Source organism: Takifugu rubripes, chromosome 22, assembly GCF_901000725.2.
Source record: "Takifugu rubripes chromosome 22, fTakRub1.2, whole genome shotgun sequence".
NCBI classification, from domain to species: Eukaryota; Metazoa; Chordata; class Actinopteri; order Tetraodontiformes; family Tetraodontidae; genus Takifugu; species Takifugu rubripes.
Genome location: NC_042306.1, coordinates 4,641,296 through 4,667,769, shown reverse-complemented (window position 1 = coordinate 4,667,769; position 26,474 = coordinate 4,641,296). Strand labels below are relative to the sequence as shown.

Here is a 26,474-nt window from a genome sequence, read left to right as displayed (position 1 = left end):
TTGGTGAGCACAAACTGTCAGATTAGGAGGTCTGAGAGGATGATCTAGCCAACATTTAGCCGGATTTCTAGCAAATTACCACCAAGTGTGTTTGGGTTAACGCTTTGGCCCCCTGGAGAGCGCAGCACCTCCGACACTCGGACTGGAAAAACCAAAAAAAACAAGAAAACAAAAACAGGCTCGATGTTCTGGATTTCTGCAGTCTACCGACAGGATGGTGTGGTTTTTCTGGATGTGTCTGCAGGGCAGGAGAGGAGGTGTTGTCCATTTTGCCACTGGAAAAGGAAGCTAAGCATTTAGGTGTCTTAACCATGGTCTAAAGTGCTAACAAGGGATTAGTGAGGTAAATGTTGAAAGAGGTTTAGCGACTCCATGCTTAGGAGCAGGGCTGCTTCAGTAATTACACATCAGTTGCAAGGTGCAGCAAACAGTTGGATGGGAGATCACGGTGATGTCAGGGCAGGGAGGATTTACCGCAGGAGATAAGGCCATCTAATGGAGATGAAAAGAATCAGTATTTAAAAGGTCTTTTTTAGTTAAGGCAGTTAGCTGGCAGTAGACCAGTTGGCTGGTTGTCAGGAGGCCGTTAAGTTGGAAGTGAAACAGAGACAGTACAGAGACGTTTGTGGGAGCTCCGCAGGGGTGGTTTTCTGGACCTTTTCACCTTGAGCTTCCACCTGAATTCAGACCAAAAGCAAAGCTCCGGCGCCATTTGTGCAGGCGGTAAGTCAAATTAAATATTTCCCTCCTCTCCCGTTTTAATTCCAAAATATGTTTTTTTAGCTTGTGTGTGATTCCTTCACATTGAGTTAAAGTGATATTAAAAAAAACCTTGAAATTTATCAAGTCTGATGAGACATAGTACTAAAGTAGACGTAGTAGTACTAAAATATTGGAGTACCAAATGTGTAACTAATAGATATGTCATGTGTAATGCAGTGCTAAACTGTAGAATAGACCACTGATCCCTCAGTAAGTGTCTAATCTAACGGCCAATGCGATTAGAGGAGCAACCTTGAAGTATGTATAATTATAATTAACTAAATAATTATTCGACTTTGTAATTACATAAAAATGACAATCACAACAACCCAAACTGCATTGTTGTGTGTGCGGCATATTGCTTCACAATAATGCATTTTTGCATTATTGTAAGACTGAAAACGTAATTTTGAACCTGTTTTTATACACGTAGTTCTGCACAAAACTCGACCCGCCTCATATGGCTGAATATTGTCGATGGTTCCAGCGTGTGTTTGTTGTGTGAGAGAGGATTAGGGAGGGCTAGACATACTTCTGTCTCGTCTGATATGACCTCCTCAGGACTCTATCTAAGTCGTCAGCAATTTTTCCTTTAATTCATTCTTGTAATGGGATTAACCGGGCAGCAGCAAATCCAAGGAGTCCAATCCTGGGATTTGGCAGCTGCAGTGTGGCCCCTGCTCATTAAGGAAACATGACAAGTGGCTTTGTCGCACTTCACACACAACAACAGTTTCACTCACAAACGCAGATACCGTGCGACAGCAGCGGGAACTCCAGGATGTGCGAGACATCCGTGCGCACATCCGAACATGTTCCACGGTGGCTGGGTCACGCAGGCCGGGCCCTCGCTTAAGAGACTTAAGCCAAACTTATCTAAGTGTTAGCTGTGACTGAACAGGCATTATGAAGGATCTCACTGAATAGCTAAGACAAGGCTTTCACACTGGCCTGCAATGTTTTCTGCATAAACGTTTAACACACGTGGACCTGAGGTGTTACTACATTTTATTATAGCGTTACCTTCTTAGAATATCGGCCTTGGTCATTTTGGACTTTCTTGTCCTCCCAGTTCAGCTTAAAAAAAGCCCAAAAAATGTAATTCAGCCAATTTTTTTCCAAGGTTTTCTTTTGAAAAGTCAACCACTCCTCACCACAAGACCAGCAACGTCGTGTCATCTGAAAGGATATAAGTGTGGCAACCACTGATCTACATGCACTAATTCAGCATCTAACATGACACCTTGACACTCTCATCTTATGTCCGCTCTGGAATTACAGGGAAATGTTTAAGTGCATCAATTCTCATTTGCTGATACCAGCAGTTATGACACCAGAAGACGTGTAGGTGGGGGAAAGGTGCATGTGTTTGTGACACATAGCACCACATAAACCGATTGGGACCCCAGATTTATCCAGAAGGTGTTTTTAGGACATCCTGCGAGCTAATGGGGGCTAATAGGCTTAGCACTTAAAGTGTATTGTCCAGGATGCTTACAGGCAAGGTTTGCTGAGGGTAAAACTCTAAACGTGTGGATTACCTCCAACACATCCCTTTAAAGTGCTGTATAGCCAGGACTTAGCTAATAGGATCCTGGGGGGAGCAGTGGCCTGGGAAGGTGGAGACAGAGGGTTGGTCAGACCCGCAGGGCGGGCTACAGGCGGGTCAGCAGATGTAGCTAGCAGGCTGTTGCAGAACTATTAGGAGGATTACAGGCCTCAGATTAGATGGGCTTCAGAAGGAACTTGACTGACTGTGGCTAATGCACCAGGCCTTGAAACAAATCTGATGGCAGTATCTGAGGGAGGGGACACAGGGGGGAATTTGCATTGTTTGCACATTTCCCAGACTTTACATTTATATTTTAGTCATTTAGCAGCCACCTCACAGTGCGAGAGACACAATTGAGCTGGCCTGCAATTGATACTTTAGTTTGAAATAGAATTATAATCTCTACAATATATATTTTCATGCAGAAACAGATGTTGGAATGCTTCTGGATACATATTGCAGAACCTTGTGAATTGTATATTTCAGATGTAATATTACATCTGTCCTTTTTTAGTGCATGTATTTTTATTGTTATATTTCCAAAGATCAAATGTGATATCAGTAGAGATACGCTTCCACATATTTATGCTTGTTTTCAAGCTATAAATGGTTTAAGGTGTAAGGTGTAAGTTTTACTTTACTCTGATGGTTAGTTTGAGATTAACGTTTATTATACGGATGTTTCGTTGACTAGGTGACGTGGAAAAGCCAAAGGATGACTTAAGCCAGGTTTATTTAGCACGTAGGGACCCCTCTTTCCAATCCCTGCGAATACAAGCGAACTTAAATAAAATAAAGTTAAATAAAGGACCTGATCAGTTCGTGTGTGTATGCGGGCGCAGCGGCTTGCTTCCCCCTAGTGGCAATGAAGACAAATTACAAGACGTCCATCAATTATTGGAATTTTCTGTGAATGCAGCTTTACTGCATTATACTCTGCTCGAGAACTACAATCATCTTGTGCAAATATTTCCGTGCGTGTGACCTGAGCTTTATGTTTTTCGTTTTGCTGGCATACAGGAGGGGTCAAAGGTTATTTGTGTCATGACCCCACGGGAGCAGTTGAGGAAGATGACAGCACTGGGAGAGCAGGGAGCTCTGGATGAGAAGCACTGGTACCGCCTGGTCAACGGAATGTCAGCTGGAGGTGGGACACGTTAAATAAACCAAATTAACACAGAAAAGTTTTGTTTTATTTTGAAATTCATATAATTTTGTAAGACCCATCGCCTAAATTGAAGAGCGTTTTTCAGAATTCTGCCTTTTTACTCAAAACCTGACCTTATTTTTTTTTCTATTTACATTTATTATTTGAATAATTCTGCAGATTAAAATATTTTGTCAATATTGAAATAATGGTAATAGTCCTGGTGTTAAGAGTTCTACAGTTTACATTAAAAGTGACCTAATGTACGCAGGATATGCGCAAACCACAAAATACCTGTGATATCTATTTTTTAGCATGAAATCTTCTACATAATCTATAATTATTTGGTTTTAGACTTCTTTGAATATTCAGAGAAAACACTCTCTCAATAGTTACCAAAACAGGATCCATATCTCTTGAATTTTCTACTTTTCGCTCCAGTTTGGTTCTGGTTCATTGTGTTCTGAACTTCGTGACCTCGGCTGATGTGTTTTGCTTTTGTTGATACCTGATGGAGCAGCTCTCACGTTAGCTCCTGTTGACCTGTGCTGCTCTGTGCTCCTGCAGAGCTGAGGCAGAGGCAGGAGATGATAATGAGGAACCAGATGGCCATGGCTCCGCAGATCCTCGCCCAGGGTCAGCAGAGGCTACAGGGGGTCCCAGCACAGTTCGAGCCACGCTTCATGGAGAGGTTGGTCTTGTTTTTTTCAAACAATGCAGGAGCTCAACTTCTCTCGGATTCAGTGGTGTAAATAAATATATGTTTTCATTCCTAAAAAAAAAAAAGGAGCCCTTTTAACAACAACAAACACGTCATATCTGGTCTACATAATCGATTTTGTATGTTTTTTCTAAAATTAGGGAGTTGGTTCCTCCTCCTGAGATGATACCATCAGATGCCAGGCAGATGCACATTGGACCACACCTGGGTCCACCTCTACCGCCACACGCTAACGTTCTCCCCGGGAGAGCTTATCCTGGAGCTGGTGAGTGTGGCTACACCTCATTGCTTAGGAGATCAAAGATCAGGTCTTAAAAGTTTCTGCCTCCCTGCAGGATATGGTTTTCTCCCCTCTGAGCCCATGGAAACAGTTGCACGGCGGCAAGAGCTGATTCACAAACAAAACATAGCCAGGTGGTGTGCAGATGTTCCACCTATATACATAAAATTGCTGTGTTATAACAAAGCACCGCCAGTGACATGTGTGTGTGTCTGTGATCCTGCTCAGAATGGAGATGAATGCCATCCTGCACCAGAAGGAGCTGGAAAATGCCCACCAGAAAGGCCTCATGGGAATGGAGAACCCCATGTCGTACCCTTCCAGTCCCATGGCCTTCCGCGGGCGCCAGCGTGTGTCAGATGGCCACGACGTTTTCGTCCACCGGCCCACTCTGGACGAGCTACACTCCAACAGCATCCTCATGTCCACCAGTCCGTACCCACCGATCAGCACGCTGCACAGAGAGAGGGGTCGCAGGGCAGGGAGACGGCCCACCGCTCACAAGAGCACAGAGAGTCATGTGGCCAACCTGAAGGGCCAGACTGAAGACAAAAACGTAGCGGAGAGCCCGGGAGCCGTATCAGGGGAGGAAAAAGAGGCGGAGTCCAAGGGGGATATCGGAGAGGAGTTTTCCAACAGCAAGACACATAACCAAGTTAAAATAGATGCCGAGCTCACTGCAGGGAGCAGGAAAAACTATAAGGAGGGTGAGACAGGTCTGCGAAAGGCCTGTGTGAACAGTCAAGAGGGCTGTTCAGATGTTCCCAACAGCAGCACCAGCGATAAAGACATAGCCAACCAGTGTTCAGCTTTCCAGGAGAAGTTCATCTATCCTCCTACAGGTGGAGCCATCCCAGGCTTGCCTTACATGTTCCCAGTCCCTGGAAATGGTTTCTTCCCACCTGGTGGGTGTGTTGAACAACGTCTAAATGTAAAATTGTAGTTTTTAGGAACTCAAAAGTGCAGCACCAACGAATGACGAATCTCATTGATAATTCCAGGTCCATCCAACCTCTTCCTAAACGGTGACGACGTGTCCGAAGACATCAGGAAGTGGACGGTTAATGATGTTTACAACTTTATCAACAGCATACCTGCATGTTCAGAGTATGCTCAGGTCAGTCTCATCATGAGCTGTTTTTGTTTTTTTTGTCTTTTTTTCAGTTTTGTTGTATATTTTTCAGCATAACCATAAATGACTTTACTCTGCAGACATTCAAGGACCACATGATTGATGGAGAGACGCTGCCGCTCTTATCAGAGGAGCATCTACTGGACACATTGGGGCTCAAACTGGGACCAGCTCTTAAGATTCGCTCACAGGTAGAGAGCAGATTCATACATGATACAAATCATCCTATCCTATATTTGAACAGCATATTATCCTATATTTAATTGAAACGGTGGTTAAAAATGGCTCATCTCTCCTCTGCAGGTGTCCAGACGCCTGGGCAACATGTTTTATATGATGAACCCCCCGCTCTCGGCTGCCGCTTTGCAGGCTGCACCAGGGAAGCCAGGGGACAGGTCACCAGAGATGGGCTCCCCCATTAACTGCAACAGCGAGGAGATGATGGCGAGTCCAAGAGATCCCGATGTCTTGAAATCCAGCGAACACCTTCAGGAGACGGAGAACAGCTCTCCTCCTTCTGCCAGCTGTGATACGGCCTGATGGGCGCAGATGATTTGGACTGATGCAGGCTTCAACCTGCACATGTGGCTCATTTGTTTACATGATAAGAAATATCAGACGCTTCTCTTTTTAAAAAAAAAAAAAGTATGCCATTTCTGAGTTTTAAGGTAGAGAATGCCTGATTTGTTAAAATGGTAAGACGGTATTTAATGTTCACCCCCTCCTTTCTTTAAAGTTTTATCAAAACATGAAGCCATCAGTGTTTGGACCATTGATCATCACATTTGTCGCACCAGTACCAACTCTTTCACCAGCAAATTAGGCCAGAAAACAGGCTAAGCATGTTTTAATCTCATCAATGCATTAAGGCCTCACACTCTGGTTTATGAACAAATTTTAGCTGGGTGGCATTCCTTCTCGCAAACATTTTTGTCAATACATCCATCCATAAGGGCTCCATATGCTAACCCCCAAATCACAATGTCCCGCTAACAACCTGTCAATAAAAGCAACAGAGGAGATAAAGGCATTGAGCAGCTTCTCTGCAGATAAACCAACAAACTCTGGACTGGATCCATTTGGCTCTGTAGTTTTCTGATAAACCCCTGCATATTTTACCTTTATTGCATGCATTTACACCAGGTTAAGGTTTCTGCTAAGCACATGCATTTTACCAGTACGCTGCTTGTGTTTATTTTTCTATAAAGTGATGTGAATCAGACAATTTTGTAATATGACACATTAGGATTTTTTTTTCCATCTCTTTCATCATTCATCTCTTTTTTTCAGTACAGAACTTAGTTTAAAAGCAAGGTACTTATTTTAAAGCTGCAAAATGTGATTCCTCTGTAGCTCCAAAGAGGGCCATAGAAATACTTTTGGAAGGCATTATTTTATTTTTTGCATTTGTTGGATAACAAATAAAGTCCTTTTTTAAAAAAATAAAGTTTTTTATTCAAGTTGTGCTGAAGTACAAATACATGAAGAGTAAACACCACCTGTACTAAGATCAGTTGATATAAGTCAGGGACTATGACGTAGACAAATGCTATATGTTGACAATAATGACAATAATAATTATTATTATTATTATAAGAATAAAAATAGAAAAAACAATAGAAATATTAGCATTTATTTATTTTGTATCGTTTCTGCTCCAACGGTGTCTAACGCTAAGCAACTTTAATATATATTTTTTAAAGCCTTTTATATTTAAACTTGGCCATCGCCTATGTTCATCTTTGTGTTCTAGCGCCGACTGCTGGCACAACTATTTATAGCAAAGGTGGAAGACGACTGTACACATTTAACACTTGCGTCTTAATTCCGTTTGGATACATGTGGAAGCGTTTGGTTGCACCTTTAAGATGTTTATTTTCAACTATTGCACCTAAGTACAGTTTGAATCAATGCGATCTATAGCTATATTATTCTCATAACTTATAGTTTCTACTCTGCGCACTTCATCTGCATTTAATTTGATAATTAGTGCTATTTGGGGACATATTTTGGCCATGTCCTATATAAAACGAACAGGGACAAGCTTTGACAAGGTGATTCACCATCGAGGACCAAAAATGACAATAGCATAAGTAAATGAATACAATTTAAAAGTTTTATTTGGACCATTTATGTATTTGTTCATTTGTTTTTTCATCTTTTGTATTGTTTTGTTTTTTTACATGTAATTATTATTTTATGCTTAAGTCATCTTAGGGACACCATAATTTAGTAGAGTCGGTAATTAAAAGTACAAGGAAGCTCTATTCAAAAGTGTGAAAGAGCAGCTAAGACGGCAATTTAACGCGTTTAACGGACGTATTTTCATGATGCGTAAAGTGTGTAAATCTCGCGATGTAACACAACATTACGCGTTGGCACTTCGTGTGTCTCGCGCAGGTCGGAGTGCTGTGGTCCGTACCCGATCTGCACCCGGAACTAGATGTGCTCCTTCCCAATACTTTGCAAATGTATATTTTTCCCCACTGATGCCTTGTCTTTTTCATTGGTTTGACATCCATAAAGGTTGCCTGTGTGTTGGCGGGTGGGGGAGAGAAGTCCCAAATAGCAGCGCAGTCGCACAGATTGGCGCATGCGCAAAAGTGATTTGGAGCAGCTCGAGTTCCGGGTGCAGATCGGGCACCGACACAGCGCTGAGTGAGTTGTGAGGATCATGGCGGAGCGCAGGAAGCATAAGAAGCGGATTCAGGTAACATCAGTTTACTGAGCAAAACGCTGTGTACACCGATGGAGACCAAAAAGAGCCCGTGTGCTGCTGTTGCAACTGTTACAGTATGTTTGTTAACGACAGCATCCCCACTGAGTATTAGAATTAGTGACACCGGATAAAGTCTAAAGATGGCTAGCGGCTGCTAGCGTTAGCTGGGTAGCGAAAACAAATGTCAGTACTTCTATTTGGAGGATTTCAGAGCCATTTATATAGTCATAGTATCACTCACACTGTGATCTACCAACCAACGCTGTGTGATAATTATTCACCTGCGTGTTAACACTTGAAGCGGACGCACGTCTGTCTGCATGATAAGCTGCGTCAGCTCTAGATGTGCTTCTGTGGCGTAAAGTAAATATGCAGCACCACTGATTTAATAGGTGAATTTAGTGCAGCATTGTGTGCAGGTGACTGCATGAACCCTTTAAAAACTGCAGCCCCCATTTCATTTGATCAACAGCTTTTCAAGTTGTCTATCCAACTCAACTTTATCATCACTCAGACGTCGAGGAATTAACTCTAATAGTTAATTTTCGTTCTACAACACGCTTGTGTTGTAATAGGTGTTCCTTTCTGTAGTTTGATCTTATTCTGTTGGAAAGATCTGATCTGGTAAGTGGTGCATTTACATGAAGGGCAAGGTAAACGCTTCCCCTCCAATTAAACTCTTAAATATAGTTTGAATATGCCTCCTTTTAAAGCATTAATGTGCTCAGATGGATTAGAAGTAAGAATGTTACGTGGATAAATATTTGGTTGCCCAAAACACCTCACTGAAACATAATCTTAGTCACTGGCTCTGAATTACAACTGCTAAAGTGGGGGCCAATTTAGTGCAGGTTCAGTATAACTCCATTTTTACTATTATTTTTGATTTTACACAGCATAGTTGTAAATTGTATGTAAAAATCCTCAGACAGCACTATTTTAGCAGTGTGGTTTTTTTTTAATACAGATCTCCTAATGTTCTTTTGTCCCTTTAGGCTGAATTTTATTTATGTAGTTCTGTTCTATCTGATAGCCCTTAAGATAAATTAGGAGCAGGCAAAATGATCATAACAGACCCCAACTGCTGAACAGCATTCGAATGGTATCACGCATTGGCGATAGAAAAAGGAGAATTGAGACAAGCGGCTGCATCATGGGAATTCTCCTTGATCTGAACATAAAGCAGCATAATCAGGGACGCACAGTGGTCTGCCTCCCGATATATATTTCAGTCTGAAATGGCTCTAGAATGTGAGCAACGGTCGGTGGTTTGACCTCGGACTTTGGCGCCCAACCTCCCCAAGCTGCATCTTAAATATCTGAATGCTCACAAACCATTATTTATGATTCATAATTCCTGCTTCTTGTTTTTCTTGTTATTCTGTTTAAATGTGTGAAATGGCATGCAGTTGAATCATATTACAACTACTTTGAGTTGAGTTTTTTAGTTCTTTTTCCTAATAATCCAAGTGTGTTTGTGTTGTTACATAACATGTTATCTCCTTTATGTGTGCACTACGACTAATACTTTACGTTATGCAACGCTTATCTCATGTTGGGCACGATCTCCTTTGCTTTTACAACATAAAATAGTTGAAAGAAATCTTGTAAAAAAACAAAACAACCAACCTTCCTTGGGTATTAAATCAGCGTGCTGCTTTTTATTTTATTGTTTCCTGCTGTGATCAGCAGCTGCCTGCTGCAGTTTTCATGTGCTGGAGTGAGAACAGAGCAGCTGAGTCGTGGCTTTTCAGGACAGGTTGGTTGTTTTGACAGTGAAAGGACAATTGTGCTTTCAATTCACGTCTTTTGAACCAAAGTGTTTGCTGGTCTTCACCTCCCAGGTTTACTGGTCAAAAGCAGCCTGAGCACTGCTGGTGCTCTGTTTCCTGCTGCGATTCAGTCATGTTTAACTGGGAAGAAGGTACATTTTAATTCTCTTAGATGCTGAGAAGTGAAATATCCTGCCAGTGCCCCCTGCAGATACACTTGGGGGTGTTCTGATGCGCTTTGCGGTCTTAATGAATAACCACTAATGATTAAATCAATGTTTTGCCAGAATTCCAGGGAAGTTGAACTAACACACTTTTGAAGCTTTATGATGTTGCAGATCAACAGTTTCTGAGTCAAAAGTAAGAAAAAAGTCTTGAGCAGGTTTAAATTTGATCAGTTTGTTCAAAACAATGGTTGAAAACTAGAGTTTGAGGGAATTGCAAACATTTTTGGGATTCTAAATGAGCTTTTCTATGATGATATTTTTAAAGAATTCAGATAATCAGGCAACTTAGATGTATGCTCCATTATTAGTTTTGCTCCTTTAAACCAGTTGTTTCTGTGGACGTTCTTTCATCTGTGTGTGTACGTGTGTGTGCCCTTCAGGAGGTGAGCGAGCCTACGAAGGAGGAGAAGGCTGTGGCCAAATACCTCCGCTTCAACTGTCCCACCAAGTCCACCAACATGTTGGGCCACAGAGTGGACTATTTTATTGGTTAGTTAAAGACATGGCTCTTAAGTTATTTATCAAAAATCTATCTTTTTTGAGGTGAAGGTCTATAACGTTGACACAGTTTGAGCACCTTTCGATTAATTAGAACAGTGTCTAGTTTGACTCCGGTGATTGGAAATGATGATTTCCTGGACAGCCACATTGTTAATGCTCATCTCTGATGCTACAACAGCCTCCAAGGCCGTTGAATGTCTGCTGGACTCGAAGTGGGCCAAGGCCACAAAGGGGGAGGAGGCGCTGTTCACCACCAGGGAGTCTGTGGTGGATTACTGTAACAGGTCAGCTCTGATACAACCTTTGTGACTGTAATTGTTTCAAACACAAACACCAGGGTCTCTTCCTTTCCATTATTGACCTATGTGTCATCACCGATTCCCCTGATGGTCGTTCTCTTCCCTCCTCAGGCTCCTGAAAAAACAGTTCTTCCACCGCGCCCTCAAAGTGATGAAGAAGAAACCTGAGAAAGACGCCAAGAAGGAGAAGGAGGAGAAGAAAGAGGACAAGAAGGAGAAAGACAAATCCAGGGGTGATAGCAGCAAAGAGGAGGAGAAGAAAGGGAAGAAGAAGAAGGAGTCTGATGCCATTGAGACAAAGAAAGAGAAGAGCGTATGTGACCCGAGAGACTGTTTGTGTGTTGACCAACGGTGACAGTTGCCCCGACGCTGCTCATTTGTCCCCCAACCTGAGCAGATATCGATTATCCTGCAAGCTTGTAAAGAGTCAGAAATGAACACAGAATTTCTCTTCCACACACTGATTTTTATTTTTTATTTTATTTTTTTTTTGCAAATAAGAACAATTCACATAGGTGTTTTCTCGGGCCATGCCGAAGATAACGGGCAACAAATATGCTGTCTCCACGGTAACCGTGATCTGTGGGGGTTTTATATTTCTTTTAGGATGAAAGTCCTGGATCTCCCAAGAAGAAGAAAGAAGTGAAGAAAAAGTTCAAACTAGAGCCTCATGAGGATCAGCTGTTCGTGGATGGAAATGAGGTCGGTCGGTCTGTCTGTCTGTCTGTCTGTCTGTCTGTCTGTCTCTCTCTTATAAAGTTAAAGAGCTTCTGATGGGAAACATGCCGCTGCTCCTCAGGTGTACGTGTGGATCTACGATCCTGTTCCTTTCAAGACGTTTGCCATGGGTCTGATTCTGGGTGAGCCCTTTTAACAAAGACTGGCGTCTCTAATGTTCCGGGCCATATTTGACGGTCTTCTCTCGCAGTTATCGCGGTGATCGCGGCAACGCTTTTCCCACTGTGGCCAGCAGAAATGCGCGTGGGAGTTTACTACCTAAGTGTGGCGGCAGGCTGCTTTGTGGCCAGTATCCTGCTTCTCGCCGTTGGTAAGTGAATATATTTATTATTTATATTATTTATATTTATTTATTTTAAAGGGGCAGTAAGATTGCCGTTGGTTGTTGACTAAACTGTGGGGAGGCGGAATATTACCAGGCTGACTGTCAGTAAATGTGTCCGTTTTGTTCTTTAGCTCGCTGCATCCTCTTCCTCATCATCTGGGTGGTGACGGGCGGACGCCACCACTTCTGGTTCCTCCCCAACTTAACGGCAGATGTGGGATTCATCGACTCGTTCCGGCCGCTCTACACACACGACTACAAGGGACCACGAGCCAGCAGCAAGAAGGGCTCCGACAAGTCAGACGAAAAGGACGGCGGCGCCTCCAGTAAGGGTCAGAGGTCAGACAGCGACAAGTCAGACAGCGAGAAGAAAGACGGCGACGACGAAGAGGAGGACGAGGAGGAAGACGAGAGCAAGGAAGCGGCGGCGGATGAGATTAAAGAGGGGGAGGGAACGGATCGCCACTCGGACACCGACAGCGACCGCAGGGAGGAGGAAGGCTCGCAGCACAGCAACGGAAACGACTTTGAGATGATCACCAGAGAGGAGCTGGAGCAGCACACGGAGGAAGATGAGGAGGAGGAGGAAGATGAGGAGGAAGAGACGCAAGAGAGGAAAGAAGAGGGTGGGAGTGAAAGTAAAGGCCAGACTGCTGAATCATAGACTCTTTACTTTCCCCATCACTCTCTGTCCTTCCCTCCCTTCCTCCTGTGACCCCAGGACCTGCCTGTCCGGCCTCTGTGGGCCCGCTGAGATGCTCCATCTCTCATTGTTGAGATCTTCCACTAAAGCGACTGGGATAAACACGGTGGTGAGAAGTTAACAGCTAGCAGCAACACTGAGGAAAATGTTTTCTTTAAAAAAAAAAGCCTTAAAGATGAATGGATTGGATTCCTCCCACTCAAAAAAAAAAAAAAAACCTGCCCGTGGAAGGTGTCAACAAAGATTCATCAGAGCAGCCCTGATTGACAATTTTCATTTTTGTTTCTCACATCACAAAATAGATATTTGTATTATATCAACCTAAAAAGATTCATTTACCCCCTCCCTCGGATGTGTGGTTCAGTCCTGGATCTTCTTAACACCCCTCCACTCCTACAGTTTGGTACAGTTGGTAGATTTGGAGAAATCCTCGTTATCTCGCCCATTTTAACGCTCGTGCGCCACAACTTTGGCAGCAGTGCACTTCACGCCAGTCAAAACCATATGGATTTTACTCCCAGGGACCCAGTAACCGGTCATGGGGTTGCTAGGTAACAGAGAACAATCAATGAGGTACTTGCTATTTTTCCTTGGGTTCATATGGGAGTCATCATGAACCAGTTTGAGCAACTGGGGACACAGTTGAACCTCTAATCTCTTATCAAATAGCAGCAGATTAAACATGTAAACAGACTAGTGCCAAACACAACCGCACATGCTTGAGCTGAAAACACTGTTAACCTGCTCATTTTGTTACCGCAGTGTCAAACTTTTCATGTTTTTGAAACGGTAAAGATTTAAATGGGAAAACAAAACAACGGTCCGCGTTGTGGGTGTTTAATAGACTCGCGTCTAGAATCGGTTCTGACTCGTCTCACACAGGCTGCCATGTGTGAATCCACCTCCACTGAGCAGCGCACACCATGGTTCCCAGTAAAGAGCGGCTGCTCGAGCTGTTCTTTCTGGCTACAAATGTCCTAGATGTTTTTATCAGTCATAGCAAGGATTTTTTTTTTAAATATAAAAATATAAATGTATCATTTATAAATGAATTCTATTGCTATATGAAAAACATCCTGTCTAGCTTTTCGGGCTTGCTCATTTGTTATGGTTACACTTTTTTTTTTTCATTCCAGTGTTTGTGAGGCCCATTTTGGTTTTATACAACCATCAGAGGGATGTCATTAGATCAGTTTTTACAGTTTCCATTTTCAGACCTGTTGGCTTGTTAACCCTCCACGTCTTTTAGTGAAATCAGTCATTTACCAAATTTACAAAGCAAGTTTCTTATGCCGGACCACCACCGATCATTTTTCTGCTTTAATCTGACGTGACGTGAGAAGTTACAGCCACACGGCTTTCTGCACATTTGTCTCATCTAAAAAAGAAATCTGTCGCTCTGGTAATCCCAAAAGTGTGGTTGTAGTTCCACATGTCTTCTTTTTGTTTTTTTTCCAAACGGGCAAAGTGCACCTCTGTCCCAAGTTTCTGCTAAACGAGTCTAAATAAAATAACCAGTCAACCAGGAGGAAAACCCGTCTAGACTCTCGCACAGTGTCGGTCTGTCGTGTGTCGTAGTATTATTACTCTCTAAGCTGCTGCCGTTTCTCATCGCACATTTCCGGGAGAATAAAAACGTGAAAATGTACAACTTTTTTTTTAAAAATCTGGTCAAGAGCATCTTTTGATCTTATAATTGTCACTAGGATCTGTTGTTGACTCTGCAATATTGGAATATAATTTAATAAAACTGGATGTCTGGAAATATATCTGTATCTTACCATTGCAATAAAAATGTAGAAAGCACATGTTGTCATTTTATTGTATGAAAATAAACCTTTTTGGCATTCTGATTCTGACTTTGTAAATGTTTTTTTTTTTTTCAGTTAAAGTTGTCGACATCCTGTAAAAAGACTGGAATCTTGAGTCCTTAAATCTTTAATTTGTCTCGCATCAACCTAGTTGAACAGCAACAGCATCACTTTACAATAGCTCACACGAATCTCATCCTAAACTACAGTATGTACACATTGTATATACAGTCTCTGACCTTTTAAAGCACTCCATCATATGGATGAGATGGCGCTTCAATAAAGATGGAGTACAACTACGTACCAGAGTATGAATAAATTATAATTTAATTAGCATTTTTCTTGCTGTGTCCCTTTATAATGACAGAATCAGCTGGTACTGGAATGTCTAACTGGAAATAACTAAGTATAAACTGCACACAGGTTGACAGTTTCTCACTATCAGCTAAGGAGGTTTTCCTCAGAATGAGGTGCTGCTGTGAGCTCTGACCCGGGCTCAGCTCTGGTAAGGGGAGCGGGAGCGGCTTCAGTTCTCCGTGTCAGACGAGTCGGAGGCGTCTGCCAGCCGTGCTTGCCTCTTCCGCACGTTCCAGTGCAAGCACTCGGCCAGGCTCTCAAACCAGTCGTACACCAGGTCGTGGCAGCAGATGGAGGGTACTGGGTAACAAGATGTAGTGATCTTGATGCTGTTAAGAAGAAAAAAAGAATAAAGTGGGAAGACAATAAAGAGAGGAAAGCTGTGGGACTGTGGAGAATATTTACCAGTCTCCATACTGGATCTCTTGTCTCTTCCTGCCGTCAAATGACACCCAGGCAGTGTTCCTGGCATCAGGAGACAAGGTGATCTGTTGTGAGGGGGGAGGAGGAGGACAAACACTCAGCAAACACTCAGATAACAGCTAAATGCTAACATCCTCAGCTTCACCACAGCTCAGCAGTTCGCATTGTTTAGAAACGCTGGAAGCTTTTGCCTTCTGGCCTGAAGGTGGCGCTAGAACAGCATCCAGACTGAGATTACGGCAAAAACAAGGAGTTTAAATCCCCACTTGCACACTCCGAATAACAGCGATGACACAAAATATGACGTCTGAAGATATGAAAGGCATGATGGAAGCCTATCCATTATTCACAATCACTGCTACTTCAGAGGGGAAGAAAAGTAAAATCTGTAACTTTCCAAAACATCTTTGACCGGTTCCATAGACAGAGCTTAGATTAAACCAAGATTAGTCCTTAATCCGAACTAGTTAAACGAGGACATCAAAGAAGATAGAATTAGTAGAATAGAAAACATCATTTACTGCTGTGAACCTGGAGACAAAATCTCAGTAGAGGAGAAAAACAGGACGAGCTGCAGTGAATTTAATGAAAATGTTGTGTTTTGTGACATCACTTATGTTACCAGCCTTCAGACTCAGGAAGAACCTGAAACTGGCTTTAAAAAAAGAAAATGTAGAGATGAGAAGAGAGATATTTAACGCTGCCTTTTCTTTTTCCAGAGAAAAGGAACCCGAACTGGGTGGAAGAGGCTGCGGTGCACAATGGCCCTCCAACGCTGAGAGAAGCTGCTGCTGTCCCCTCCCAACGCAGACCAAGAAGATGAGCGTGCATGAAAATACGCCAGAGAGGTTTATGAGAATAAATGAATTATCTGAGGGAAGGACATGGAATGGAAATGAGATTCCACAGTTTGAAATAGACATGAAGTTGGAAGAGAGGCAGCTACGATCCGAAAAAAAGATAATTGTGATTATCGGTCACGATGAACAATAAATGTAAAAACTAGCTGGGACATTTGCATAATGACGAGTTTAAGAACTTCAATCACCAGGATCTAGATCTTAAACCTGCCTTGGACATCCCCCACTTCAGCCGGGGGGGGGGGCACATCTGCTAGACAGCAACGCTGTCGCGGGTATTTGTGGAGCGCCGCTGTAGCAATGATCACTGTGCAGCGTCTTCTCGGCTCAAAACAGAATCAATTAAATGGATTACTTCAATCCAGAACTGCTCGTCTGGCTGGCCTGCTGGTCTTCATTTAGATATTCCAAGCAGTCCGTGCAAACTGCTACGTGGAAATTAAACCCACCTCTCTGAAGGATTAATTTAAGCTTCAATTTAGTTCTGAAGTAACTAATCTGCTCTCTAGATTAAACCAGAACTGGCTGAATCTAGCACTAGTTTAAGATGTGTCTGTGCAAGACGGCTCAAACAGGTAGTTTAGCCTGGAAGAGCTTGTGAAACTGGCCTGAGAGTTCTCTCCGTGTCCATCCCATTGAAACGGACTGAAACAGCCTCTAAAACAGCACAGCAATACTCTGAAATGATCATTAGTGGAAAACTGAGCCCTTAATGCTGTCAGTTACATCCCACCATAAAACTATAAACACCCACATGTGGTTCTGTGGGGGCAGTCAACCGTAACAGGAAATAAGAGCCTTATTCCAAAACCATTATATAAAGAACAACATTCCCCTATAAAGGGCATGAGATCACATTCAGGGTTACAGTCATTAAACTAATTTATAATGCACACAGGCTCCTCCCCCTCTTTCCTACCATGAGCTCCACGCCGGCAGGCACGACGATGGGCCTGAAGGACAGCGAGTGTGGGCAGATGGGGGTGACCATGATGGCCGGTACGTTGGGGTGGATCATGGAGGCTCCGGCTGCAGCTGCATACGCTGTGCTGCCTGTAGGTGTGGACACGATCACCCCTGTGGGACAGAGAGGCCGTCGACCACCTTTAGCACATCTGTTTTAAATCCACACACCTCCCTTTGTCATTGGTCCCCCAGAACCCGTCAGGTGGCTTCAAGAACCTCCTTTCAGCAGAGGGTTCTGTCATTTTAACACTCTCTTCTGCTCCCATAAGGATTTTTTTAAGGATTTCTGCTATTTAAACTTGAACAGTGGGACTAATGTCGCCACTTTCCCGTGTTTTTATGGTTTTGATGTTGTTTCTGATGGCATTTGAAACCGTATCTGGTTATTAACGTGCACCAAACGTGAAATCTGCCTTCTTCATTTCAGTTTTAGGAGACATAAACGGAGACTGCACTCACCGTCTCCCTGCACTGAGGTGATGAGCCGTCCATCCAGGTACAAGTCGACATTAGACAAGTAGGAGGACGGACCTCGGTCGACCACCACCTCGTTCAACACCTGCCAACAATCAAAGCAAATATCTGTGACATAATAGTCAGATGTTTTAAAGTGTTCTTGTAGAGAAAACAAAACATTGGCAAGTTAAGGTGCACAAAAAGTCCCTCCCAACACCAACAAACTGCATCCAGATGAAATAGTGATGTGCTGACATGCAGTCCAGTTCCCGTCCTTCAGCTGCGAGGTCTGTGAAATGTATTGACGTCAACATCCTGGAGAAGGCAGACGTGATGTCATGTCAGGTCAAACTCAACACGACAATCTATCGCTCTCTTTAATTGAAGAGGGGGGAAAAATTACAAGAACGAGACCCTGCAGCTCTGTGTGTGTGTGTGTGTGTGTGTGTAGCAGAGAGATGCTTTGTTTAGATTCAGTGTCAGACAGCGTCAGGGCTCATTAAATAGCCATTTGCTGCGAACTGCACCGGTGACGCCATGGTCTCCACGGCAACTGGCCCTACAGAACTTCAAAACATCCGACTTGTCTCCTGGCTGCTTTATTATGACTGTTGCCATGGCAATCCAGCTGAATCACTGAGCTGTATATGCAGCCAATGCGCACACAAACGCATAGGATGAGAAAGGAAATAAGATACGCGTGTGAGAGGGGAGCATGATGTCGATGTGGCTGGAAATCAGGTGTTTTCACATAATGTTCTTATTACATCCCAAATCCGGCTCCTTAAATCAGGAAAAAGCATTAGTGAAGAAGTCAAAAAGATTCTACTGAACAGAGCAGCTGAGAGGACTGTGTGTGTTCGAACACCAAATCTATATCAAACTACTGAGAACTGTTGATTCACCTACAAGCAGCATAATTAGTGCTTAACACATTTATTACTTAATGTGTTTTGGAAATCTGACAAAATTCCTTTCAAACTCAAAATTGTATGGAAATAAGAAACTGGAACAGCTAATTAGGCCTCATTCACATGTGGTTGCAAGGGAAGGGTCCCTTTCCACGTTCCCTTCTTGGGCTGTAGCTCTGTTCCCTGTCCTCACCTGGAGCTGCAGCGTGACCTTGCCCGTCTCGCTGTGGGCGTGATCGCGAGCAAGGAGTCCGTTGTATTCCTGCTGCTGCGTCTCGTGGGTGTGGGGCTGCTGGTCTGCTCTCTGTAGCATATCCTTCACCACCTTTACCTTCAGGCGGCTGCGGAGGGTGATGGCCGCGTTGCCTGAAAGCCCACATTGAGTCATCCTATAGATCAGCGCATCCCATTTTAAAGAAAAGGCTTATTGTACCTTCAAATACTTTGGCCACCTCCGTCTTGTATGACTCAAACTTGAAGGGGGTCAGGAAACCTAGAGAGCCCAGGTGAAAGGCCATGACAGGAGGCACGCTGTCCTGCAGGGGCAATTCATTTTGGAGAAAAGGAAATACTTGTAATTATTGCATTTTTTTAAAAAACATCAAAAGCTACATTGTAATCACCGTAACAATAAAATATCTACAAGAAATTAATGTTTTAGACATTACTGGTCTGAGCTGATTGGACCAGTTAACTAATGAAAGTGCGATTACCTGGAAGAGGGAGGAGGCATAGAGGAGAGTCCCATCACCACCAAGGCAGATGATCAGGTCGATGCAGTTGGAGATATCATCATAACCTAAAGAAAAACAGGCACCAGCTCTGAGTATTTAAGTAGAGATTCACGCTAAACATAACACACTACAAAGAACCATCCAACGTTGCTGTGGTGGACAAAAATACATTCCAAGCCTAAAAGTAAAAAGTCTTCATCAACTTTTCTTTGTCTGAGAATGTAAAAATGAAAAGGCTTGTTGGCAGTAAGTCTAATGCAAGCCATAAATCTGGCTGTAATGAGTCAGGATGTTTGGCTTTTAATAACAGATCTCATAGCTCTTTTTTTTTTTAACCTTTTTCTGGTCAAGACAGGGCAGCCTGACCCTTGTTGGATATGAGAAAAGAAGTTACTGACATAATCCAGAGAAAATCAGGATTGTGAGTATTATCAGGGCAAAGCTAATAAAGTAATTATAATATTTGTGCCTACATAGTGTGACTGGACGTAGCGGAAACTCACCTTCCCTAAAAGTGCAGAGCTGGTTGCGGATGAGACTGAAAGACTCGTCTTTTAACAGAGCGGCGTCATCCGCTACCCTGCGCTCCACGTACACCATCATCTGCTTCTCCTGGTTCACAAAGATGTACTTTAGTGGCCTTAGACAAAACAAACAAGTCTCCAAAACATTCTTTTAAAAAAAATCTAGTTCAGCGCGTGCAAACCATGTAGTTTAACATGACATCACTGCAGTGGAATTCCATTATTTATGTCCTCGTACAAAAGTACATTTTTGAAACATGTGGCCGAAAGGTGCGTGAAACCAGACAGTGAAACTATGTTATGTCTGCTTCGTTTCCTGGATTCCATTCCATTTTTTCCATGTGTAACCCCTGGTGCCGTTTAGGGCTCTTATTCAAATAGTTCTCAACAAAACCGGCCATATTATCTGTAATCAAGAAAAATCTGATATTTATATTAGGCTTGCATGATTATATGAGGTTTTTTAGGCTCAAAAAGGAGAAAAAAACTTATTCAAAGCCACGTGTAAACCTAATTTTATCTAAATAAATTAATCAATGCAGTTTTTATACCACAAAGTGCATTTTAAAATACATCAGGTAAGCAGGTAATTAAGAAGTATAACAGAGTAATTTGATATAAAGGGCACGGACTGATTTATACGTTATTTTACATAACAGAAATCCGAACCTCTCTTTTTCTCCTCATGTCACACATTAAAACCTCAAACAACAAAAAGCATAGCGGCGCTTTACCTCTACTAAAAACCTGCAGAGCTCTTTAAAAGGCTCGACCAGGCTCTCGTCTCTTATTTTTCTGATGACTAGGACATTAACAGGGGGTTTGTTCCAGGTGAGACGCTGGCTGGCTGGATCCTGGATATGCCTGCAACAACAACAAACAAAAAGACACACAGGAAATGGCTTTAATGGAGAATGAGAGAGTTTACTGCTGGAGCATCACTCGGTCACAATACTTATTCCTAGAGAAGCCAAGCGCTACGGCCAGACATCATCACATTAGCACCAAAAGAACCGACAGATGTGGACGGTGATTACAAAAGGCACAGATATCAAATTGGAGAAAAGTGTTTCCTCCTCTTTACCGTCTGCCTCTTTCATCCTTTGTGTGACTGATGACAGGCATTCCGCAGACGAATGCTGTGTGTTTGCTTTCAGATCAAGTTGCATGAAAACTCGAGAGAGCAGGTGACAGTAAGCTGTGGTGGATCTCTGTTAGCTTTTCTATTCCGCGTCAAATCCAATCACAGCACTCATTTTATCTTATCTCCCCATATTACACAATCTTGTCGGTGTCAAAGTCCCCAGAAAACAACTTGTACACATAAAGTATGATTCAATCAGCTCCCTCATGCTTACATGACTGAAGTTGGATTGGGAAGAATACAAGCTTTAGGTCCGAAGTGAGTGGCTGGATATGGTCCATGAAGAAAGTGCGCTCTCCTGTGAGGGAGAAAAAAAAAGAAAGGGGCTGGTCATCAGACTATTACCTCATGTCCAGGACAACAGAGTTGTACCAGTGGCACGGCCGACCAGCTGGCAAACTGTCGCGCTCACCTCTTAGGAGAGATTTCCATTGGCTCACTTGTAGAGCCAGAGGACTCCAAGTGCTCACGTTGGCCCGGTAACCTCCACTGATCTGTGTCCCACGACAGCTGTTCTTGATCACCCATCCGTCGCTGCAACTTTGTCCCCTTCTGGTGTCTCCTTGGTGACCTGGTACGGTTCTCCCTGTGCCTAGAGAGCCTGACTGACTCCGACAGGTGACCTACAGTCTTTGCCACATCTTCCTGTGGCACTGCCATGGAACCTGGAGTTAGGCCTGCCTCTGAATTCTCCATTCTGCACAGACGGTAAACAGAATCTCCTTTAAAAGTCATCCAAACTATGTCTAGAATAAGTCCCATGATTTCAGGCCCAACAGTATCCCCTGAACGAGTCAGGGTACGCCTAATAGTGATCAGGAACTTGCAGGGTTTCCACCTACAAGAGACCAGAGAGGCCTTGACCACCCAGTCTTACTCTGTAATATACGTTACAGCTTTTCCCGACTGGCGGAATGACGATAAGGCATAATTATGGACTGTTTCAGTCTGCCATTTGACTGAAATAACATATAGAACAAAAGGGGGGGAAAAAGAAATACCTGACAACAAGCCTGCATTTAGTGTATATTAAAATAAATGTGGACACTACTTAACTTGGTAACTGTGTGCTTGGTTTCGAGAAATAAGGAAATATTAAAAATCCAAGTTTAAAAAAATAAATCATGCTTTCATTTCTTTTCAACACTAACCTTAATACTTGGATCTGTTATTTAGATATGTCTAAATCCTTATTTCTAAATCCACAGAGGGAAAAGTTCAGTATAAGTTCATTTGTCTTTTAAATTGAGTTTTTAACGCTTTAAAATACAGCGTTGTGGGTTTTGGTCAACCATAATAGAAAGTCAAAATCTATTATTCACTCTGGGCAGACCTTCATAAACAGATCGCCTCGTTATTAATAGATTTAGTCAAAAATATTTACACACCAACCCCGAACCAGAAATTTGTAAATACATATATATCTTGAATATATTTAATATTAGTGTAACTAAAAGCACTCAGTCACTGATGATGAATAATGGGCAAACACTAGATAGCTAGGCGGCAGTTAGCTAACGAGCTAACCAGTTCAACTAGTACATACAACCAACGCTTACTCTGGCATTAATAGGCAAAGATGCACATGTCGCTAAAATCCCTGTAGATCACCAACATGTTTTACAAAAAAGGACTTTTAAGTTCAAACATCGCCGTGAAAATCACGGAACAGAAAATGAATCCAAGTGTCACAACAGCCGGTAGAGGAAGTGACATCACTAGCGCGGGTGGGCGTGTCACAACAGTCTAAACATTCCCAGGAAGTTCAGATAAAATAGATTAGATATGTATAGATTGTTTATAGAAAGTAGATTGTTTGGAATTACAGTTCACTTTAAGTAAAGCTATCGGTTATCGAAGCTGTGGGGGGAAAACACTATTTTTTAAAAAAAATTATAGCTTCTTTTTTTAAAACTCACTTGATGGCGACCCTCTTGGTATCATTAACGTTTGAAAATACTGAAGTGTGATCAATGTGCGCTTCCAAAGTCAGTTTTTGGTCATCAAAATGAGAAAAGCGGGGGGAGGGGGCATCAAAGTATTGTTTCCAGTCTTGAACAATATCTTTAGTATACAGTATTATCATAATAATCCATAATGCAGGAGGATAGAGGAAGTTTTTTTTCTTCAAATAAGATTCAGTAACCACTCCTTATTTCCGTGTTTGCTCGCTTTGAATACACTAAAGTTGTTCATTAGATCACCTGGGCGGCTCTAACCATGGAATTTAAACTAGGTGTTTTGAGATTTTGCTGGACTCCCCCATACTTTATTTCCTTGTTGCTATCACCGGTTCCTGGTGCTTAACTTTCTGGTTTTCTGACCGGGAACGTTGACCGATCTCCGCGTAAAAAAGTTGCACAGAAGCTGGTTCCGGCAGCGGAATCAGACACTGTCCTCACTCGGTTCAGTAGGTACCTGTGGTTCAGCAGTTTGCACTTTTAAATATGCGAATAGATGTAATCTGCGATTAATTCCGTTCTTAATTTTGATGCAATGAGGTTTGCAGCCATTCATGTGGATGGTGGGATGATTACTCAGGGTTGATGTTTGCATATAATTTATAATATATATAATAATAATATATATATATACTGAAACATTGGAAGTGTTTATTTATTTATTTTTAAAAACTGTCCACCATAAACTCTCGTTTTTGTCACTTTGAAAGTGTTGTTTCTGTTCCTCTTTTCCATATCCTCTTTTACATAAATAAAATAATATTCAAGAAAGTCAACCCTGCTGGCATGAACACCATTTTGTAACTTGATTCTCACTTTTGCAACACTGATTTCTGATTCTGTGTGTTTTACTCTCCTCCAGTTGAAGCAAAACGACCCAGGTAGCACCCTGGACGCAACACAATGGAGCTACCCATCCTCTCCATCCTGCTGAGTCTGGGAGTCCAGAGTGGGCTTAACTGGACTCTGGTGTTTTTCCAGAGAAACCACATCTCAAAAAGCTTCCTGGGGATTTTCATTGTTTCGCTGGCCGTCGTCGACACGACACTGACCCTCTGCGTCGGCGCCCTCTATTCCGCCAACGGCTCCCTCACTCTCCTGGGCCTGAAGCTCACCAGGTTTCACGTGTGTTTGCTGGTTCAAATCCTCGGACAGGTCTACAGCTCTTTTCATGGGCCGGTTCTGTGCTTGGCTGGTTTGGACCACTTCTCCACTGTTACTCAGAGGGGGCACCCCAACTCTGCCAGAGCCAGATGGCTTGTCTACTTAGCTTTGACCATCATCATGTGGTTCGGCGTCTTCTTCTACGTCTTCCTCCTGTCAGACTTCGTTCCCGTTCTGGAAGATGTGCCTCACAGCCAGATTCACCAGTGCTGGGTCTTCCACACCTCCCAGATCCTGCAGAATGCCATGTTTGCCCTGGCTGTGGGCTTTGTGGTGATTCGCCTTGGCCACAGTGCAGGGTTATTACGAGACCCTCCCTCAGAAGAGAAAACCAGAGCAGAAAAGGGATCCCACTGCAGGAGTAGTGTCATCCATCAAACTACAGAGATCCTCCTGAGCACATGGACCCCGTTCTTGCTGCTCTTGGCTGTGCTCCTCCTGTTCCCCGTAGGAATACCTGCACACCTCGGTCTGAACGGCGCATGGATCTCCTTTCTTAACAGTCTCCTGATTGCAGTGGCGTTGTGTGCGGTCCACCCGGTCACACGGTCAGCACAGGACCTGGACGCAGTTCCTCCGGACAGTTTCTGTGAGTGGAGATTTAAATTTAGCCTGGCTGCAGAAGACACAACATGACTGCCTCAGACTCGTTCCCACAGTTGTGGGAGCTATTTTTAGTTTTTCCTGTTTTTTTTTTCTTTATGAATGAATGTTGTGGGTCCAACACTGTGTCCCAGATTGAAATTATTGGACGACTTAGTACCAGTGTCTACGTCCAAAAATAAATGAAGGGTCACATTTACTTAATTAGTGAAATATCTGTGTAGGAAGTTTACTGCAGACATTTGATGATTGTAATGATTCTTCAGGTTGTACTTTAGTTTCATAATTTAGACCATCTTTCCCCAAGGCTGGTTTGATTTTTAGTTTTATTCACAATATGACAATTTTTTTGTGTTTGAGCCTGTTTTTAGATTGCAGAGACAGTGACATGTTTTGTAGTAACTGAAAATGGGGCATTTCTCCAACCGTTGCTGTTTATCTACTGTGTAATCGAGATTTTACTACTTTTAAGCGATAATGTTAATGTTTGCTGAACTGTGCCTTATGTTTAAACACCTGCCATCGTCTAAAGAGCTTTTCTTCCACCAACTCCAATGAATAATACTTGTACGGTTGTTGCATTTTTTACACTATCAAATGCAGCTCTTTGTATTCTTTTCATTGTGTTTTTTTTTTCTTCTTTGACCTACTTTTTGAGGGGGGGGGCATTTTAATTGTTTTCCACTTGAAAATGTTCGTATTGTTTTAAAATATTATTGTAACTCTCGAGATTGATGTCGAGCCAAACTAAAGACTAAAAACCATATAATTTTCCAACCCACGGAGCACTTATGTGTGTGCGTGTGTGTGCGCGCGTGCGTGCATGTACAGTACAGGCCAAAAGTTGGCACACGCCTTGTCATTCAATGCATTTTCTTTATTTTCATAAATATTAACATTGTAGATTCTCACTGAATAAACACATGTGTAATTATGTACTTAACAAAAAAGTGTAAAACAACTGAAAATATGTCTTATATTGTGCCAGAACACCTTCAGAGCATTGCCCGCTCTTGAGCAAGGTACTGAACCCACCCTTTGCTTTTTTGATACCACTACAAACCCATGGTGTTCTCTCAGTGAGCTTCATGAGGTGCTTCGTCAGGGTTATTTAGTAGAATTTCTTGCCTTGTTAATGGGGTTGGGACCATCAGTTGTTTTGTGCAGATGTCAGACAGTTACACATCTGACAGGCCTATTGGACAACTTTTAGAACTCAAATTATGGCAAGAACCAAACAGCTAAGTAAAGAGAAATGAGTGGCCATGATTACTGTAAGAAATGAAGGTTAGTCAGATAGGGAAAGCGCATTGAATGCGAAGATATGTCAAAACATTTGGCCTTTACATATAGCTACACTTCAAAGAGTTTGTATTTTCTTATTTCCATTCCTTAAACGTCTAAAATCCTAAAATAAGCCGATTCTACTCTCACTGCATGGGGATCGTGGATTCATTCAAGTGAATCCAGTTAATAATAAAAAACATGATACATAATAAAGTGTATGCAGTCTGCACAACACAGAGAAAGTTGAATGTGTTTATTTCAATGACAGAATTTAACATCCCTGGGCCTGTCGCGCCATGTTAAAAGCAAGGCGGCTTTAATGTCTTTCCCACTGATTTCGATGAATTGCCTTTATCTAGTAGCGTTTACGCCGCGCGGAGGGGCCAAAAAACATC

General features: G+C 42.6%; 4 protein-coding genes across 7 annotated transcripts; 3 read left to right on the top strand and 1 right to left on the bottom strand.

Annotated features, from left to right (window-relative positions):
- Positions 1-274: 274 nt before the first annotated feature.
- samd7 (sterile alpha motif domain containing 7) lies at positions 275-7,033 on the top strand. Its single transcript, XM_003975406.2, has 9 exons — positions 275-723; positions 3,335-3,461; positions 4,029-4,152; positions 4,323-4,447; positions 4,518-4,596; positions 4,691-5,367; positions 5,464-5,579; positions 5,675-5,785; positions 5,898-7,033. The coding sequence occupies exons 2-9, from the start codon at positions 3,359-3,361 to the stop codon at positions 6,132-6,134; spliced, it is 1,572 nt and encodes a 523-aa protein (XP_003975455.1). The 5' UTR covers positions 275-723; positions 3,335-3,358; the 3' UTR covers positions 6,135-7,033.
- Positions 7,034-8,152: 1,119 nt separating this feature from the next.
- sec62 (SEC62 homolog, preprotein translocation factor) lies at positions 8,153-14,538 on the top strand. Its single transcript, XM_003975407.3, has 8 exons — positions 8,153-8,304; positions 10,693-10,801; positions 10,992-11,097; positions 11,224-11,425; positions 11,719-11,814; positions 11,912-11,972; positions 12,041-12,160; positions 12,307-14,538. The coding sequence occupies exons 1-8, from the start codon at positions 8,269-8,271 to the stop codon at positions 12,837-12,839; spliced, it is 1,263 nt and encodes a 420-aa protein (XP_003975456.1). The 5' UTR covers positions 8,153-8,268; the 3' UTR covers positions 12,840-14,538.
- Positions 14,102-22,797, bottom strand: nadkb (NAD kinase b). 2 transcript variants are annotated; one of them, XM_003975381.3, is made up of 12 exons: positions 22,624-22,797; positions 21,477-21,761; positions 21,279-21,362; positions 20,655-20,784; positions 19,900-20,008; positions 19,376-19,461; positions 19,096-19,198; positions 18,856-19,028; positions 17,755-17,854; positions 17,249-17,406; positions 15,452-15,534; positions 14,102-15,375 (listed from the first exon to the last, which is right to left on the bottom strand). In XM_003975381.3, exons 1-12 carry the CDS (start codon positions 22,629-22,631, stop codon positions 15,216-15,218), a joined length of 1,479 nt encoding a protein of 492 aa, XP_003975430.2. In that variant the 5' UTR covers positions 22,632-22,797; the 3' UTR covers positions 14,102-15,215. The 2 variants fall into 2 exon arrangements, with proteins under 2 accessions (XP_003975430.2, XP_029686679.1); XM_029830819.1 differs by lacking the exons at positions 21,279-21,362; positions 21,477-21,761; positions 22,624-22,797 and adding an exon at positions 21,005-21,215 and having other exon boundaries at positions 15,162-15,375.
- On the top strand, positions 21,635-26,317 carry gpr160 (G protein-coupled receptor 160). Of its 3 annotated transcripts, none has more exons than XM_029830822.1 (2): positions 21,635-21,772; positions 23,888-26,317. In XM_029830822.1, exon 2 carries the CDS (start codon positions 23,929-23,931, stop codon positions 24,823-24,825), a length of 897 nt encoding a protein of 298 aa, XP_029686682.1. In that variant the 5' UTR covers positions 21,635-21,772; positions 23,888-23,928; the 3' UTR covers positions 24,826-26,317. The 3 variants fall into 3 exon arrangements, with proteins under 3 accessions (XP_029686682.1, XP_029686681.1, XP_029686680.1); XM_029830821.1 differs by lacking the exon at positions 21,635-21,772 and adding an exon at positions 22,808-23,478; XM_029830820.1 differs by lacking the exon at positions 21,635-21,772 and adding an exon at positions 22,809-23,474.
- The last annotated feature ends 157 nt before the right edge of the window (positions 26,318-26,474 follow it).

Excerpts from the sequence above, each read along its gene's own strand:
- nadkb (XM_003975381.3), bottom strand. Across the intron at positions 20,785-21,278 it reads CCCAATCCAACTTCAGTCAT|GCATATCCAGGATCCAGCCA; the intron begins GTAAGCATGAGG and ends TTGTTGTTGCAG. Across the intron at positions 17,407-17,754 it reads CACCTCAGTGCAGGGAGACG|GGGTGATCGTGTCCACACCT; the intron begins GTGAGTGCAGTC and ends TCTGTCCCACAG.
- gpr160 (XM_029830822.1), top strand. The coding sequence starts at position 23,929 with ATGGAGCTACCCATCCTCTCCATCCTGCTGAGTCTGGGAGTCCAGAGT.
- sec62 (XM_003975407.3), top strand. The coding sequence starts at position 8,269 with ATGGCGGAGCGCAGGAAGCATAAGAAGCGGATTCAG. Across the intron at positions 10,802-10,991 it reads CAGAGTGGACTATTTTATTG|CCTCCAAGGCCGTTGAATGT; the intron begins GTTAGTTAAAGA and ends ATGCTACAACAG. Across the intron at positions 11,426-11,718 it reads AGACAAAGAAAGAGAAGAGC|GATGAAAGTCCTGGATCTCC; the intron begins GTATGTGACCCG and ends TATTTCTTTTAG.
- samd7 (XM_003975406.2), top strand. The coding sequence starts at position 3,359 with ATGACCCCACGGGAGCAGTTGAGGAAGATGACAGCACTGGGAGAGCAG. Across the intron at positions 4,448-4,517 it reads GAGAGCTTATCCTGGAGCTG|GATATGGTTTTCTCCCCTCT; the intron begins GTGAGTGTGGCT and ends GCCTCCCTGCAG. Across the intron at positions 5,786-5,897 it reads CTCTTAAGATTCGCTCACAG|GTGTCCAGACGCCTGGGCAA; the intron begins GTAGAGAGCAGA and ends TCTCCTCTGCAG.